We start from the raw sequence: 15,743 nt of genomic DNA on the forward strand, positions 1-15,743 counted from the left end.
TAAAAATTTTTTTTTAATACTTATAAACAAAAAAAATGCAATAATTTTTTTCGATTGATATTGCTTATTTAAAAAAAAAAAATGTAGAGACCTACATATTATACTGTAAAAAAATAAAAACACTTTTTTTTATATAAACTTAAAGTGTGTGTGTTTTTTTAAATATATAAACCAGAGATTAATTGAATGTGTACAAACATGTTCGTTGTATTCTTCTGTTATATTAAATGCTTTACTATACGTGTCTAGTGATCTACTGTTTCTTCATACATATTCTGTAACAGTACTTGTAATGTCGATTTTCTTTTAATTAAGACTTGTTAATTTTGTGTTAAATTGTTCTTAACATTCCTAATACAATACATTGACTATATATAAAAAAATTGTTATTATTTTTCAAAATTCTTTTTGTTTCATGTAGTTTTGACACAGTGTCTTTCAAAGAAATTTATTGTTAAAATGAGCCTTTATTATTCCAAATGGAATGAAAGTCATGATGACAATGATGAATTTCATAAACCCATATCTTTTATTACCAAATGTACTTCCTATATAAAATCTATTGAAGTCTTTCGTTTACTAGCATGTATTGGTTGCTCTACTGCTTTTTTAATGGGTTATAATTTATCAGTACTGAATACTATTTTACCTATAATCACTGGGGATTTAGGATGGTGTGATAATGATAGTATCAATCCAATTACTCCCTTTTCTTTCTTTCTTGTTGCGCTACCTAAATTGTCAAATCATCATATGCAGTATACTCCATCCTCTATTGTTAAAGTTACATTGGAATGCCATGAGGCAACACCTAAACAATCCTTGCTTCAATCTTCCGTTATGCTTGGTGCAGGTTAGGTGTAAACGCCTCGTAATATAATAAACCAATGCAAACTTTTTGATATTGCAAAATGTGTGTGCTATACCGTGCTAATGTCTTCTAGCATTTGGTAGTATGTTTACCGGTTCTCTAATGAATCGTTTCGGGAGACGCAGAAGTATTATACTTATAAATTTAGGTTTCATAGGGACAGCTTTTTTATCAGCTTTCTCAACAAACCTTCTGCATTTGCTTTCAAGTCGCGTTTTAACGGGTGTGTTAACGGGTATCGCAACCATAGCTCCTTCTGTTTATGTTTCTGAAATGGCACCTTCTGCTTTACAAAATTTTTATAGGTTAGTTTTTTTTATTTATCCAATAAAATCGACCTTCAAATATCTCAAACTTTTTTTCATTGGTGGTATACATCTACTATCCCTTTTGACATATTTCATAAAATTTCCATAACTCTTATTTGAGTCTAATCTCTATTAGTTTTTCTATTTTACTTCATTTTTGCAAAGATATCTGTTAAATAATGAAGACCACTAATTGTTTTAAAAAAAGGTTTCTGTAAGATGTTATTTTATTTTAAATTAATAAATCATGGTTTTTTTACATGATAGTGTATTGTTTTTTAGTACAATCTCGTCACTTTTCTTACCTTTATTTGTTAAGAAAATAGTTTATGAACATAGAATTATTTCCTGTTTTATGTAGTTTGATTCCAGCGGTAGCTGTGAATGTGGGCATTTTAGCTGGTATCATTGTTGGATTACCTATAATTTTACCCCACTCCACGACACCTTATTCAACGTTATCTTTAGGAGATTGGAACTTTAATCGGTAAGTACTTAATGTCGTCCAAACCTTAGTCCATATCACACTTCTGCGACACATCATTTCCTATAGTGGGGGTCATAAGAAATGTCGTTTTTCAAGTTTTTTGTTTTGATCCCTATGGTTTATTTTTTAGTTTATGGTGGAGACTTATGATGATTTTTCCTATACCTCTAGCTTTTTCAATGATTTATTTATTATCTAAATGGTTCCCTTATGAAACTCCTATTTTTTTACGTCTTCAAGGAAATATTAGCGACGCTGAACAAGTTGAAGAAAAAATTTGGTCTCGGTATCAATTAGTTCCCATGCAACAACCCGCACCACAACAACAAGAATTGAAGGAAGAAAAACAAGAAGAACAGATGGCAACTCATATAGAATTAGAAAAAATGAATTGTGATGGACTTCAAAAAAATAAATATAATTGTGAAATGGATTCTTATAAATTTGTTACGACTGAAGAAAATCAAAGTTTTAAAATCCCCATTCTTTTAGCTCTTTTAAAAAATTCTAATGTTCGACAACAACTAATAATTGGTTGGATTTTATCTATTTTCCAACAACTGACTGGTATCAATGTCTTTATATCAGCTTCTAATACGTTATTTTTAAAAGCTGGACTATCGTATAGTAATACTACGTTAGCCAGTGCTTTTATGGCTTTCTTAGCGGCCATGTGTTTAACTCTTGCAACGTTTCAATTTAATCATTTTTCAAGAAGAAAAGTGTTTGTTTTAGGAAATCTGTGTATGTTTTTTGTTTTACTTCCTAGTGCTAGTTCAGAATATGTTCTAGAACCGGATTCAGTTTTAGTTGGAGTCACCTCCGTTTTTTCTATTTTTGCATTTATATCTATTTTTTCCTTTTCTTACGGTCCAGGCCTTTTTGTTTATTTATCCGAATTATGGCCATCCAATATCAGGGTAAAAAAAAATCTATACTTTTCGGTTGTTAAAAGTGTAAATACCGTCTCTCTCTCTCTCTCTCCCTGTCAAAAAAAATACTTTTTTATTAAGAATATTGTAATGTGTAGGAAGAAGCATTATCTATAGCCTTCAGTCTCAATTGGGCCTCTTGTTTTATTGTTGTAATTATTGCATCTCAATTATCTTTAGTCAAATGTACTAGGGTATTTTCCTGTAAGTCTTTGTTTTTACTTTTTGAACAGAAAAAAAATAATTTGTTAATCATATTAAAAAGCAAAATATTTTTTTAAAATATGATTAATTACAATCTATATATTTAAAAATAATGTTCACTTTACAGTTTTATGTCTTTTGGGAGCATTCTTCTCTTATATCTTTGTAACGGAAACAAAAATAAATGTCATAGAGAAAGCAGTACAAGGACCTTTTGAATCTTATCATTATCATGACAAATTTGTTAAGAAAGACACAGAACTTGGAAATATAACATAAGCTGATTTGAAGGAAAAGCATTTGAATTGACTTTTTATTTTTTAATACAATAAAAAAAAATAATTTGGTATTTATAATTTAAATTAACTTTTTTTTTTCGTAATAAAAAAAAAAACTTTAGTATTATTACCATTTGGATTTTTTCATTATGAAACCATATCTCGTCGGGTTCACGGGCGGAATGGCAGAAGGAAAAACAACATGTTGTCGCTTTTTTCAAGAATTGGGTGCCATAACTTTAGATGTTGATTCGATTGTGCATTCAATGTATGAGAAAGGTAACGTTTTAGTTTTAATGTTTTTTTTTGAAATGCAGTAAAAAAACATATTTATGTTTAACAATAAAATTTCGTAACAACACATTTAAAACTAAGAAATTTAATGTCGCTCACTTTCGAAATAATGTATGCTAGGTTCCAAAGTCTACAATGATATTTGTACCGTTTTTGGTCATAATGTGAAGGATGAGCAAGGAATTAATCGGAAGGCTTTAGGTTCTATTGTTTTTAATAACCAACAATCTATGAAACAACTTACCGGTTTTTTTTTACTGGAGTTTTCCAAATTGAGTTTTAATTTTATTTAAATTGTAGATATTGTGTGGCCAGAGACGTTATTAAAAATTCAAAACGAAATAAGACACCTCACTGACATATGGAGTGAAAAAAAAAACCCTTTCATTATTATTATAGAAGCGGCTGTTTTATGTCAAGCTCGATGGTAAAAAAAAAAATTTTACCATCATTATTTGTATTGAAAATTTGGGTTCAACTCAAAAATATTGCCTAAAATTTTCTACTATGGTGTATTAAGGCATTTATTAATGGACCATATCCTTGTAGCGTATACAGAAGATGACAATTTAATAAAACAACGTGCTTTACTTCGTCAACCGTTTTTAACAATGGAAGCACTTGAAGCACGTCTTCACACCTCGTTTCAATCACGTCAAGAAGTTTTAAATCTCATGAAGGTACAAAAAAAATTATTCCTTTAACATATTTTTGCTTTTGCTTTAGGAAAATCCCAAAAATTTTACTTTACTAAAAACGGGAGTTCCGTTAAATGAATTGAAAAAAAATGTTATAAAATGTTTTCAACATCTTGTAAAATTGTCTGGTCAACATTAAATAAATTATAAAAATTATTTAGCTTCGACTTGTGTCATTAAAAATTGATAAAAATCAAATAGTTTGATAAAAAATTTTAAATTAAAAATGAAAAACGTTTTTGTACACAGTTTGAAAAGCATAAATGAAATAGTGAAGAGCGACAACAATTGGACAGTTCTAGTCACAGCTGAATACGCAAAATAACGTGTTTAAAAAATTCCTTGCGTTAAAAATCAATCCTTCTTTTTATTAAAAGCTATGTTTTTAAATGGAAATACTCAAGTGACACCAAATCTAAATCGTGTTGAAGAAGACGAAAATGATTCAAATGAAACTCAAGCCTTAATGTCCGATGTAACGCAATGGTATAATAAAACACGTTCAAAAAGCGAAAAAAAATTGAGTTTTAATGCTGATGAAAAACCATATCAAGAATCATTTCCACCGCTGTCTTTTATTCAAAATGTAAGCAGTGCATCATTTCTTCAACACGTCTTTGATACGTAGACACTTCATGGTATACGACACAGCGTGGTAGATTCTGTTACGGAAGTTAAGGACAATGCCTTAGGAATTAAAGAATCTATTCAATTTCATATGCTAAGTAGTTTTTTAATTTTTTTAGGATTTCTTATGATATTTTGTTCTTTTCTCTTTTTACCCATGTAAGCTTGCTGCTATGTTTCACTTTTTTTTTTTTCTTCTGAATTCGACTACGATTGAAATTGTATTGTTTTAATTTTGAAGGATTGTTTTTTCGCCCCATAAATTTGCTATACTCTTTACTAGCGGATCCCTTTTTGTTATCAATGGTATAGGCTTAATGAAAGGTTATGATAAGCTATTTTATCATTTAATTCAACCATCCCGGCAAGTTTGTGTGTCTAAATGAATCAAAAAATTTCATCATGTACTGAATTTCTAGATGCCCTCTCTCTATAGCTTATATCATGTCGGTTATAACCACGCTTTTTGCTACATTAAAACTCCATAGTTATTTCCTAGTAAAGTGTACTTTTTATTCAATAGTATTAGTTTTTTATGTTTTTCTTATTCTTTTTAGACATTGGGTTCTTCCATTATTCAAATGATTTGTTTAGCTTCATTTTTAACATCCTACGTTTTAGGTAAAAAGTGTGACATGTTTTTAAATTTCATCATGTTACTTGAAAAAAAAAACTTTTTCGTATCATTAATTTATTTCATTTAAAAAACAGGGAATCGACTTTATTCTTTCACTAACTTAAATCTCTTTAATTCCTTAAAATTAGTACAAAAAAAAAACTCAATTTTTTCAAATGTTTAATCCAAAAAAGAAAGCTATATAATTTTCCCTATGTCCCTCGCTCTCTCTCGCTCCTTCTTATTTTATTTCAAAACGAACAGTTGCAATGAGAAAGCCCAGAACATGTCTACGTTTTTATTGATGGATTCGGCGTCTGTTAAAAAAAGCAGAGCTTTGATTAATCTATGTTATTTGCCTTTTTTTTTCTTAACTTGCGAATCAGTTTAACAGCGTTTAGACAAAAGTTTCATTTTCTCAAAGTCAACTACATTAATTTCTCCTTTTCAATTATTTCGCAGAGCATTTTAATATTTTTAAAAGAGTTAAACAACGAAGACTTAATTTTTTTAATTCATCATACTTTAACAAAAAAAAATAATAATGTTTTTAAATCACACTAGTATAAGTAAAATTAAGTAAAGGATAGGATCCTTTTTAAAACATTGTTTTACATATTAAGATTAAAGAGAATAAACTTGAGAAGGCCTAGAAAGAAGGAAACGTTGATTCAAAAAGTTTCAAGACATTATGTTTGACTTGGTGGATAAAGTTCCTTAAATATATAAAGACGGTGCGAAAGGAATACCACGACGTATCGTTTTAACAGCGTCGCACAATCTAGACTCTAAATCGGTTTCTTCAATAGTTTTAGCTGCAGCCATGAGTTGCCGTAATAATTCTTCTAAACGTCTATAGGAATGGATTGCGGCACCAAAATAAGATGAAAGCATATGAACAATTTTAATTACCGAAACGAACGAACAATAGCCCCTTCAAACATATTTTCAGGAATCCCTAATTCACAAAATTTAGCTCCTTGCATCCATTTAAGTGTTAAATCCATAATCTAACAAAACACACAAAATGTCACTGCATTTTTCAGCAGAAAACCAGTTCGTTCAATGCCTCATCACACACTACCGTAGGTTTAAATTTATTGACATAGTCGTTTAATACTACTGGCAAACGAGCATTAATTGAGACTTCCGCTACGCGTTGGGACACATCCTACAAACAAAAATGCACCCGTTTTTTTTTCTTCTGTTAACAAAACAAAATCCCAGTTCTATTTCAAACGATAGTATTGAAATAATATAAAGGTAGGAATTTTTAATAAATGAAAAGTGAAAAATTCGGTTTAAAAAAAATCGGCTAATAAACGCAACCAATCTTACGCGTAAACGTTGGTAAGCTTCAAGTAATTTAGGATCATTAGGCATATTTTCATCACTCTTTTCGTCAAATACAAAGCAACTAAGTAAGGCGACTAAGTAATTTGTCTGCCGAGACGTATGGAATTTTTTTTCAGGTTGTTTTAACAAATGTTAACAAACCTGAATTTTATGGAAAGCGTTTTGAAATAACAATTCGCATAAAACAAGTTCATCGACAGAAGAGACTTCGCAAGCCGCGCGTCCCTAATTTTTGTTAAAAATAGAAATATCTTGAAACAATACAAAAGTTTTACTAGAACATACTTTTACGGAAACAAGATTCTTTTCATCAATATAATCAAGACTTTTTAAAACGCGACGCATTGCGCGTAAGTCGTCTTTCATAACTAACTGTTTTTCTAATTCCAATGTCCTCTCGAGATCTTTAATGTCTGTTGTTAATGAAAGTTTTTCTTCAAATCTAAAAAAAAAACATTTTCATAACAAAAAAATCAACACAAAAGAAGTAATTCAATTTAAAATTTTTTTGTAAAATTCGTTCACTGACTGAGAGATTAAAATAGGTAAATGTTTTGTCGGGTGAATTGGATTCATTTCAAGTTGTTTAGTTTTTTCCTCAATTTCTCTGCGATATATAAAAAATGAAAACGTTTATGAAAAGAAACAATAGTAGAAGACAAAAGAAAAGAAACACTAGTTTTAAAATAACATGTTCCATGCAGCCTAAATGCGACATGAACATACTTTTGAAGAATCTCTAAAGCTGGATCCGATATTTTCATATGAACATTAGGATTTAAAAGAGGAAAAACATTTTGAAGCTGTGTTGTGATTTCAGTTAAAATGGAACCCATAGCGTTAATGGTTTCATTACTCAACGTAACTCTTTTCGGAACATTAGCAACAACCTGAGTGATTTCTCGTATATTTTCAAGAGAGCATTTCACAATAGTCCAAGACGTTTCCTCTTGTAAAGTGACCGATTTCACAAGAACAGACACTACAAATTGAGAGGCATCGGATGTCTAAAGTTGTTTTGATATTAACAAGACAGAGGAACTATAAAAAACACGCGTTTCCATGGTTGAAACAAAACACGTTACATGAGTTTGAGAAGCATCCCTTGAAACATCGATACTGTCCTTGGTATCCAAACTTTGCGAAGAGGCTTTCAAAGCGGGCTGAGTTAAAATCCCGTATCCCAAATCTTTTTTTTTTGAATCATTCACTCGAATAACCCGACCAACTTGGAGAAATCTTAAAATATGTTTTGGTTGCATAATAATGTTATGTAATTTTTTTCTGAAATGAAACCATGAAGAAAGAAAAATCAATCAAAATACCAACTTCAAAGTTTCGATGGAATGTTGTAATCTATAATAATTGGCAGTTAGCAAATGCAATTGAAAATCATTAGGAAAATCATTTTTTGCTTGTTGGCAATAATCATTTGTGATTTCTTCACATTCACTTAATTGTTTTTGCAATATTTTCTTTTTTTCTAGTAAAGCATCCATAGATCTAATGACAAACAGAACGAGCACCGTGGCAAGAAGAGTTCAACTGCAACTCAATTTTTTTATTACTTATTTTTTTGGAATTGAAAAAAGCTTAAGGCGATAATGTGTTCAGGTGTGGCTCCCTCAACGCGTAAAAGATTTAAAACCATATTATAAGATAAATGAAATTGAGAATCGATACGCAAGGGTTTTCCTAAGTAAAGCGTGTCACCAACAAAATTGTCAACATGAAATAATTTTGGTTGAAATTTGGTGAATTTTACCCATAAACAGTTCCTTAGCAACATCAGCTTCTAATTGTTCATCCAACATAATGATGCAAATACCTTAGGAAAAAAAAATATTTTGAAATGTACGCTGAGGTACACACGCACACCTTGTGTATCGAGACCCCTTCTTCCAGCTCGACCACTCATTTGAATGTATTCACCTGGGGAGATCATTCTAATGGATTCATAATGAACTCACCACAATATATTCAAATAAAAAAGAGAACAACCTAAACGCGCATCCATCAAACTTTCGAAGCTTTGTGAAGATAACAGTTTTAGCCGGCATATTGACTCCCATAGAAAACGTTTCTGTACTAAATAAAACCTTAATAAGAGATTCCTAATAAACAAGAAGAATGGTGCTGGTTCTAAATAAATTTTTTTTGAAACAAATTAATAAATTACCTGAAATAATATTTCAATAACTTCCTTCACAATCGGTAATAGTCCACCATGATGAAGTCCTATACCTTTTTTCAATAACGGAAGAATACATGTAACTGAAAAAAAAAACGCATTAGGTTTTTTATTCTTCTGAATTAAAAAGAAAAATTACTTTGTGGAAGTGAACGATCATCACCTAATGTATCCATAGCGTTATTAAAAACTTTTTCAATCAATTCCTCTTCGTCTTGTGTTGTTAAGGAAATATCTTTTAATTTGAGTGCATTAGCTTCGACTTCGCGACGAGAGAAAGCAAAAATTATTAAAGGTGTGTAACATCTACAAAAAAAGAAATATTTTAAGAATCAACAAAAAAGAAATATTTTAAGAATCAATAAAAAAGAAATATTTTAAGAATCAATAAAAAAGAAATATTTTAAGAATTAAAAAAAAAATTTTTAATAAAAGGAGTTGATTACTTTTCATGACACATTAAAATGATCCGTTCAATATCTGATTTTGGTTTATTATGTTTTTTTAAATTTGTTTCCGTCTAAAAAATTGACAAGCATTGGATTGGAAAAAATAGTCTTTTACACAAAACCCTAGTACATGGATTGTATCATGAACACGTTTAATGTCCGAAGCAGCTTTATAAAATTGATCTTCATTAAATATTTTTTTTTCATCCATCACAAGATAAATACATTCACCACCTAGAGGAAATAAATAATGTTGTAAAGGAACTGGACGGTAATCCGTGTAAATAGCATGGCAAGGCTGAAAAAAATGGAATCATAAGAGGACACTTGACCGGAATGCCTACTTGATTTTTAATACGACAAATCCATTCAATAAATTCCCGTGCATTAGGAATTGTTGCTGATAAGAATATTAAACGAACAGTGTCTGGTAATAAAATGATAGTTTCTTCCCAAACGACACCGCGATCTCTATAAAATACGACATGATTTCCAATATAAAAAAAATGATTGGTTTTGTTTAAAGATTGGAAACCTATCACGCATATAATGGATTTCATCAAAAATAACCCATTTAATTTCGCGTATCATTTTAGAACCTCTACAGAATAGTTTGTTACCAGTCAAGTGAAGAGTAAAAGTAGCTTACCTATAAAGCATACTTCTTAAAATTTCAGTCGTCATCACTACAATAGAGGCTGAAGGATTCAAAGAAACATCACCCGTTAAAAGACCAACTTCTTTTCCGTATACATTGGATAAATCGCGAAATTTTTGATTTGATAAAGCTTTAATAGGAGATGTATAAATCACCCGTTGATTATCTCGTAAACTCATAGCGATAGCATACTAGACTCGTCATGTAGAGATAGTATTCATTAAAAGAACTAATCTTACCTCAGCTACAGTCGTTTTACCTGCGGATGTATGGGCAGAGACTAAAACGGATTCACCTTTTTCTAAGCATTGAATAGCTTTTTTTTGAAACAGATCTAATTCATAAGGAAACTCCATAGCAGGAGATGCTTTAGTAGAAGTCACATTAGGTATTTCTTTATCATTTTTAGGTAAAGGTCGTACACAATCATGTGAACAATTAATATCACTATCATATGTTTCAATGAGAACATCCTGATAATTGTCTTCTTCCACTAAAGGAGCTAATGTGGCACTTGTTGCATCGGAACTCGTTTTACAACGTTTAGCGGGACCATGTAATGCCGATTTTTCATTTTCTTGCTTTAATGAAAATGGACTAAACAATGTATCAATCGAATCGACCATTCTTTTAAAAGTCGCTCTCCTTTCCTTTCAACTTTTAATACAGTCGTTGGATAAGAAACAGCAATAAAGTCCAACACAAAACCTTTCTTTTGTTTTTATACGGTTTCCAACGAAACATATCATGCAAATTCCTTCTGTTGCGTCTGTTGACTCAGCTAATTCTTAATGCTCTCCATTTCATCCACTAGACAACCAGTGTCACGACATTGATTCTTTTCTTTCAACTGATACGAAAAAAAGCAGTGTGTGTGTGTGTGTGTGTGAATCTCAATATCAGCACCTTATCACCAATTATAGTGAACGGTACAGTGACCCTCACTTTTGTAGTACAGAATATATTTTTGTGCAAATGCGTGATAAGAAAATGAGGTTTCAGTCTGCGTCGTATATTTTCTCTTAAAAATTAAGTCGTTTCATTCAAAGGTATACGTTCAAGTAAACACACCATTTCACAATGGTATGTATGAGGAAACATATCAACGCATGTCACTTGTGTGGGTTTAAAAACGGATAAAGTCGAAAGTGTTGGAGTGCATAATCTAAACAATCCATTCCATTCGTTTTGAATGGAAAGAAAGAATGAAAAACGTACTTTCGAGCATCATGCAGAAAGGATTCAGGATTACACGATATATAAATGATCGACTCTAAATGGAATGAATAAAAAAATGGCTTTAAAAAAATAGCATGTCGAAAAACGTACGTATTTGTTCGCATTGTAAAAGAGTCGAAATCACATTGGAGTCTACACATTAAAAGGTAGACGATGTTTTTTTACCCAACAATTGAAAACATACGTAAACCTTGACGAGGAGGATCGACTAGAGCCGTGATTGTATCGTCTTTTGACACATCTTGTAAAAGATTTGGTAAAATGTCTTCAGCTTTCCCACAATTATAATGTGCATTATGTATAGCATTTAAAGAAAGATTTGTGATGGCGTCCTGTACTGCCGATGGTTCCAATTCAACGCCTCGAAACCTTATTGTAGAGCGCTGTTTTGTTAAAAGAGAGCTTAAACAAATTGAAATCGTTCCTAATTTATGAGAAAATCAATTGAACAAAGTTTTTCTCTTTCTTCTTACCAACTCCAGAGCACACATCTAAAACAAGAGACGCTTTGGTTTTTTGCACAAATTCAAAAACTTGAGTGTACAGTTCACAACAAGATTGAGTATTTGTCTAAGGAAAAAAATAACAATAAATTGAGATCGCTAGCAAGAAATGACCTGAAAGAAAGACAAAGGTGTAACACGGAAATGGCATTGTAATAAAGAAAATGTTAAATAGGGTTTGCCGTACACCTAAAGGAATGTTTAACAATAAGGTTAAAACCAAAATTAATTTTAATTAACCAAATCAAGTGGATCAGACGATTCAAAAGCATCGGAACAATTAGACCTCTACATTTTTTTTTGTATTCACACAACCTTTTAACTTAATCTTTGTCAAAATGAATTTACTTGTTGAATATATAAGGATGTGATTTTATAATTATCATATAATTGAACCGAGTCTTGTAAAGTTTTTTCTTTTTGAGTTATCAAAAAAGATATTAATTTGGCGACAAAAAAATCATAAAATTGTTGAACTGAACGAAACTCATTTTCACTTGAAGCGATCAAAGTCTCTTTCTTATCATCCTTTGTATCAATGAAAGCTATCATTTCTTTTATAGAAGCAATTTGAACAACAAGTAACATTTCACGAAATTCTTCCGACACTCGAATCATGCATAATCTCCAAAAACCTTTATGAGTTCGACGACAATAGACAGGTAACGAATCAAGATTGTTATGAATAAATATCTAAAGGCAAAATTGACCATTTAATCTTTTTTTTTTTTTCTAAATGGTTTCACTTTACTTTCAATCGATGACACAATTCTTGCATACAATAAGGTACTGTTAAAATTCCAGAACACGATTGCACAATGGGGTTATAATTAATAGTGGATTTAACAAAACCAACCTAATAAGTCTTTGATAACACAAAAAAAAAAAATTCAAAGCCGTCCACGTACATTGACATGATTCGCTGAGACGTTTTCACTATCAAATCCTATTGTGAATTCACACTTGTTTCGATAACCTATCACTTTTGGTGACGGGATGATAGTTGTCACCTAATAAGGAAAAACAAAAAAAAAAGTGAACGTTTAACAAGAAGAATTATTTTATATTGTACCGGACAACCAAGAAAACCTTTGCAAACACTTGGAACACACCAGTTTAGCTGATCTTGCCATATTTCTTTTCCATAAGCAACTTGCGGAAGAGTTTTTTTCAGCGATTTTGAATAACACAATTCTGGATAGAGTATTTGTAACATTTGACGTGTTAAACTTTTAATACAAGTCTACAATGACAGTCGATTGAAACAAAAACATACTCAAATCGTTTGTACCTTGATATAATTTTCTTTAATTTGTAATTGGAGTGGATAAGAAAAACTAATGTCGTACAAGGACATTACAATGACAACATATATAGGATTACGAACAAAAAAAAAATTATGTATGAGAAACATTCATGTCGAACAAATCAATTAGCCCGAGTAAATTTCTTTTAAAAATCAAATTATAAAGTCAATTAAAGAAAATGATTAGCACACAATTTTTAGAAATCACATGGAGTGAATTACTTATCACTGACGAATTTTTGAAAGACTCATAATAAAAAAAAATATAGATGCAACGAAATATTTTTCTTACATAGAAAGAGGTGTTACTTTTTTTAACACATCATGAAGTTGCCAGTAAGGTAATCGTCTTGAAATCAATGCATGAACAGCAATTCGGTAAGAAAAAATTTCAACATACTTTTTCTTTAAATCCAATAAACATGGTATTTGATTTATTTTCTCTGACCTTTCTAAAACCATACTTTGTTTAATTTAATTAAAAAAAAATGCTACCCACCATTTTCTTTTTCGTACGGTTTATAACTAATTGTTGTAGAACGGCAAGCAACTTTATTACAAGGTTTCCATTTTTCTAAATGCAATGCTTCTGAATTGATAACTTGACCATTCACATTTTCATAAAATGTCTCAACATCGTTTTCATATTTAAAATAACTTGAAGAAAATTTATTGACATGAGTTAATACAACAAGTCAAATTTCTTTTATAATTGTTTCAACAATTTAACAAGCTTACGCGTAGGCTACATTACGTCTTGAAGGTTTATCAAGTAAAAATTTGACTGATGTAAATCTCTGACACATTGCACGAAACGAAAGAAAATTTTGCAAATACCATCCTTTATCATCCTACCTTAAGTTGTTCTAACAAAGTACAAAAATTAATTTGTTTTAAATCACCAGAAGATATTCGAAGTTTTAAATTATTGTTTTCTTTCTCAATTTCCGTTAATTCACGTTTCTTTTGTGTTATCAGAGAAAAAAACTTTTCTTGAAAATCATTCGCTTGTATATCACTTGAAGTACATTCCATTTTATTTATTATTCAAAAAAAATATCTGCAGTGTTTTACCTCTCAAAATCGTTTTACAATCGAAAAACCTTCTACGCAACAGATATGTTTCTGCATGTTTTCGTACCATTTTTACAAATACTAACGTTTTTATTAGTGCCTAGTTTTCTTTTTTTGAAACGAATATAAACACCAATCCAGACAAAATTTAGTTTTTCAAATCCATTGACATTTTCTTAACAACCAAATTCAAAAAAACAAAAATATTTGTTTTTACAATTGGCAGGTTAGAATCAATTGGAACAGTCTAAATAAAGTTAGACAGTGTGTCCGAGTGGTTAAGGAGGTGGACTCGAAATCCACTGGGACTTTCCCGCACAGGTTCGAATCCTGTCACTGTCGTTTTTCTGAGCATTTTTTTTTTAATATTTTTTTAACATTGGAAAATTTTTTGTTTGTATGGAATTTTTTGGAAACTATACCACCTGACTAAAACATGCGTGTGTACAACACATAGTTTGTAAACATTGTTCATTCATGTTCTTTTTAAAAGGTATTAAAACTATTGGATATAAATATTCATTTGATACAAAAGAATTTTTTTTATCATTGTTGTTTTTTCCTGGAAGTTTTTCTTTTGAATTTTTTCTTGGATGCGTATGCACTTTCTTTTCTTTTCTATTACCACAACTGTCTTCTTCATTGAACTGATAACAATTAAAAAAACATTTCATCAATGGTTTTGAGAAAACAAATAATTTTTTTATTTCTTATCTTACTAGCAACACATTTGGAAAGCAAGGCGAAGAAGGCATGCTTGGCGTGTTGGCCTCACTTCCCTTCATGTACGTTGGAAAATATATAGGGAACGTTTTTGTAGTCCCATGACACGTACACACAGGTAAGCACGGATATCTCATTTGACAACACATTAAACTGTCGTTTAAACATGTCTGTTGACAATTATTGCACTGGTTAGCGTATTGAAAATTTTGGTCGAAAACACTTTCTCTCAATGCCATAGAAATGTCTAGGTTCGTTTTCTTTGTTTTTGTCTTGTCGCTACAACACGCATGAAGAAATCGTTTAACTAGAAACGAACACAAAAGATTATATTGAAATTTCAAACGGTAAAAAATTAATTATAACACATTGAGTGTTTTTTCTTTTTTGTGGCGTCGATCTTTATTAACATGTTTTGTTTTTTTAAATTATCTATTTCGACATATTCATGTAGTTTGAGCGTGTGTGAGTATTATTGAAAAAAGAAACACACAATTTAAACGAGTGCCATTTTTATTGAAAAGAAATACCCGCAAGTCGACGGAGTGTCGTAACTATTAAAAAAACGTACACAAAAGTTGATCGAGTGTGATTCTACTGTAAAATAAGTGCACGTGATTCAAGCGAGTGTTAAACCTATTGAAGGCATGTTGAGTTGATTCAATTCTGCTTAAAATTCGAGCGATTTTCATACCATAAAGTAATGTTATCGTTTTAACCCTACTAAAAACAAAGTTTACAATTTTATTTCATTTTGAAACTATTCATGTTAACAATTATTGGAAGTTGTGGTGAAAAAGAAAATGAGATGAAAATGCTTTGTGTCATTCTTTTATAGTATAATTCTAAATAAAAGAATTGCTTCCTATGGTTTTTGTGAGAACCGTGTCGATGTGTTAGACCAAAACATAAGAAACGTTGGAAGTGAT

The 15,743-nt window shown here is 30.6% G+C and overlaps 4 protein-coding genes and 1 non-coding gene across 13 annotated transcripts; 3 read left to right on the plus strand and 2 right to left on the minus strand.

Annotated features, from left to right (window-relative positions):
* Positions 1-431: 431 nt before the first annotated feature.
* On the plus strand, positions 432-4,270 carry LOC128882642 (probable metabolite transport protein CsbC). 5 transcript variants are annotated; one of them, XM_054134322.1, is made up of 10 exons: positions 432-853; positions 945-1,176; positions 1,541-1,666; positions 1,797-2,586; positions 2,697-2,802; positions 2,930-3,359; positions 3,495-3,620; positions 3,675-3,801; positions 3,895-4,054; positions 4,101-4,270. In XM_054134322.1, exons 1-6 carry the CDS (start codon positions 460-462, stop codon positions 3,079-3,081), a joined length of 1,800 nt encoding a protein of 599 aa, XP_053990297.1. In that variant the 5' UTR covers positions 432-459; the 3' UTR covers positions 3,082-3,359; positions 3,495-3,620; positions 3,675-3,801; positions 3,895-4,054; positions 4,101-4,270. The 5 variants fall into 5 exon arrangements, with proteins under 5 accessions (XP_053990297.1, XP_053990294.1, XP_053990296.1 ...); XM_054134319.1 differs by having other exon boundaries at positions 3,495-3,801; XM_054134321.1 differs by having other exon boundaries at positions 3,675-4,054.
* A 122-nt stretch (positions 4,271-4,392) lies between these two features.
* Positions 4,393-5,636, plus strand: LOC128882693 (uncharacterized). Its single transcript, XM_054134419.1, has 6 exons — positions 4,393-4,658; positions 4,701-4,858; positions 4,941-5,063; positions 5,119-5,197; positions 5,257-5,320; positions 5,411-5,636. The coding sequence occupies exons 1-6, from the start codon at positions 4,452-4,454 to the stop codon at positions 5,497-5,499; spliced, it is 720 nt and encodes a 239-aa protein (XP_053990394.1). The 5' UTR covers positions 4,393-4,451; the 3' UTR covers positions 5,500-5,636.
* Positions 5,637-5,781: 145 nt separating this feature from the next.
* LOC128882691 (exosome RNA helicase MTR4-like) lies at positions 5,782-10,660 on the minus strand. 3 transcript variants are annotated; one of them, XM_054134418.1, is made up of 23 exons: positions 10,209-10,660; positions 9,961-10,160; positions 9,847-9,912; positions 9,656-9,782; positions 9,442-9,609; positions 9,309-9,382; positions 9,002-9,168; positions 8,851-8,945; positions 8,673-8,785; positions 8,550-8,617; positions 8,437-8,499; positions 8,240-8,366; positions 8,001-8,174; positions 7,757-7,955; positions 7,538-7,678; positions 7,398-7,474; positions 7,201-7,278; positions 6,957-7,113; positions 6,813-6,896; positions 6,654-6,758; positions 6,400-6,486; positions 6,228-6,325; positions 5,782-6,168 (listed from the first exon to the last, which is right to left on the minus strand). In XM_054134418.1, exons 1-23 carry the CDS (start codon positions 10,593-10,595, stop codon positions 6,033-6,035), a joined length of 2,991 nt encoding a protein of 996 aa, XP_053990393.1. In that variant the 5' UTR covers positions 10,596-10,660; the 3' UTR covers positions 5,782-6,032. The 3 variants fall into 3 exon arrangements, with proteins under 3 accessions (XP_053990393.1, XP_053990392.1, XP_053990391.1); XM_054134417.1 differs by having other exon boundaries at positions 5,782-5,964; positions 6,016-6,168; positions 7,398-7,678; XM_054134416.1 differs by having other exon boundaries at positions 7,398-7,678.
* A 143-nt stretch (positions 10,661-10,803) lies between these two features.
* LOC128882622 (uncharacterized RNA methyltransferase TTE1797-like) lies at positions 10,804-15,154 on the minus strand. 3 transcript variants are annotated; one of them, XR_008458480.1, is made up of 20 exons: positions 14,811-15,154; positions 14,178-14,738; positions 14,092-14,123; positions 13,756-14,035; positions 13,517-13,674; positions 13,418-13,469; positions 13,310-13,366; positions 13,003-13,048; positions 12,784-12,954; positions 12,620-12,721; positions 12,463-12,567; positions 12,060-12,404; positions 11,952-11,999; positions 11,826-11,900; positions 11,682-11,778; positions 11,393-11,632; positions 11,299-11,340; positions 11,188-11,242; positions 10,876-11,134; positions 10,805-10,819 (listed from the first exon to the last, which is right to left on the minus strand). XR_008458480.1 is itself a non-coding variant. In XM_054134274.1 (17 exons), exons 1-17 carry the CDS (start codon positions 14,050-14,052, stop codon positions 10,999-11,001), a joined length of 1,968 nt encoding a protein of 655 aa, XP_053990249.1. In that variant the 5' UTR covers positions 14,053-14,085; the 3' UTR covers positions 10,875-10,998. The 3 variants fall into 3 exon arrangements, 1 of the variants encoding a protein (XP_053990249.1); XR_008458479.1 differs by lacking the exons at positions 14,092-14,123; positions 14,178-14,738; positions 14,811-15,154 and having other exon boundaries at positions 10,804-10,819; positions 13,756-13,814; positions 13,873-14,085; XM_054134274.1 differs by lacking the exons at positions 10,805-10,819; positions 14,092-14,123; positions 14,178-14,738; positions 14,811-15,154 and having other exon boundaries at positions 10,875-11,134; positions 13,756-13,814; positions 13,873-14,085.
* Trnas-cga (transfer RNA serine (anticodon CGA)) lies at positions 14,352-14,433 on the plus strand. The gene has a single exon. It is a non-coding gene; the product is annotated as a tRNA-Ser (tRNA).
* Positions 15,155-15,743: the final 589 nt, after the last annotated feature.

This window comes from Hylaeus volcanicus, unplaced genomic scaffold (assembly GCF_026283585.1).
Source record: "Hylaeus volcanicus isolate JK05 unplaced genomic scaffold, UHH_iyHylVolc1.0_haploid 12126, whole genome shotgun sequence".
In the NCBI taxonomy this organism is placed as follows: Eukaryota; Metazoa; Arthropoda; class Insecta; order Hymenoptera; family Colletidae; genus Hylaeus; species Hylaeus volcanicus.

Excerpts from the sequence above, each read along its gene's own strand:
- LOC128882642 (XM_054134318.1), top strand. The coding sequence starts at position 460 with ATGAGCCTTTATTATTCCAAATGGAATGAAAGTCATGATGACAATGAT. Across the intron at positions 1,667-1,796 it reads GGAGATTGGAACTTTAATCG|TTTATGGTGGAGACTTATGA; the intron begins GTAAGTACTTAA and ends TTTATTTTTTAG. Across the intron at positions 2,587-2,696 it reads TATGGCCATCCAATATCAGG|GAAGAAGCATTATCTATAGC; the intron begins GTAAAAAAAAAT and ends TGTAATGTGTAG.
- LOC128882693 (XM_054134419.1), top strand. The coding sequence starts at position 4,452 with ATGTTTTTAAATGGAAATACTCAAGTGACACCAAATCTAAATCGTGTT. Across the intron at positions 4,659-4,700 it reads CGCTGTCTTTTATTCAAAAT|ACACTTCATGGTATACGACA; the intron begins GTAAGCAGTGCA and ends TTTGATACGTAG. Across the intron at positions 4,859-4,940 it reads TCTTTTCTCTTTTTACCCAT|GATTGTTTTTTCGCCCCATA; the intron begins GTAAGCTTGCTG and ends TTAATTTTGAAG.
- LOC128882691 (XM_054134417.1), bottom strand. The coding sequence starts at position 10,595 with ATGGTCGATTCGATTGATACATTGTTTAGTCCATTTTCATTAAAGCAA. Across the intron at positions 8,500-8,549 it reads AAGGGGTCTCGATACACAAG|GTATTTGCATCATTATGTTG; the intron begins GTGTGCGTGTGT and ends TTTTTTCCTAAG. Across the intron at positions 6,326-6,399 it reads TCAATAAATTTAAACCTACG|ATTATGGATTTAACACTTAA; the intron begins GTAGTGTGTGAT and ends GTGTTTTGTTAG.
- LOC128882622 (XM_054134274.1), bottom strand. The coding sequence starts at position 14,052 with ATGGAATGTACTTCAAGTGATATACAAGCGAATGATTTTCAAGAAAAG. Across the intron at positions 13,470-13,516 it reads ACCGTACGAAAAAGAAAATG|AAAGGTCAGAGAAAATAAAT; the intron begins GTGGGTAGCATT and ends GTATGGTTTTAG. Across the intron at positions 11,135-11,187 it reads TTTCTGCATGATGCTCGAAA|ATTATGCACTCCAACACTTT; the intron begins GTACGTTTTTCA and ends TGGATTGTTTAG.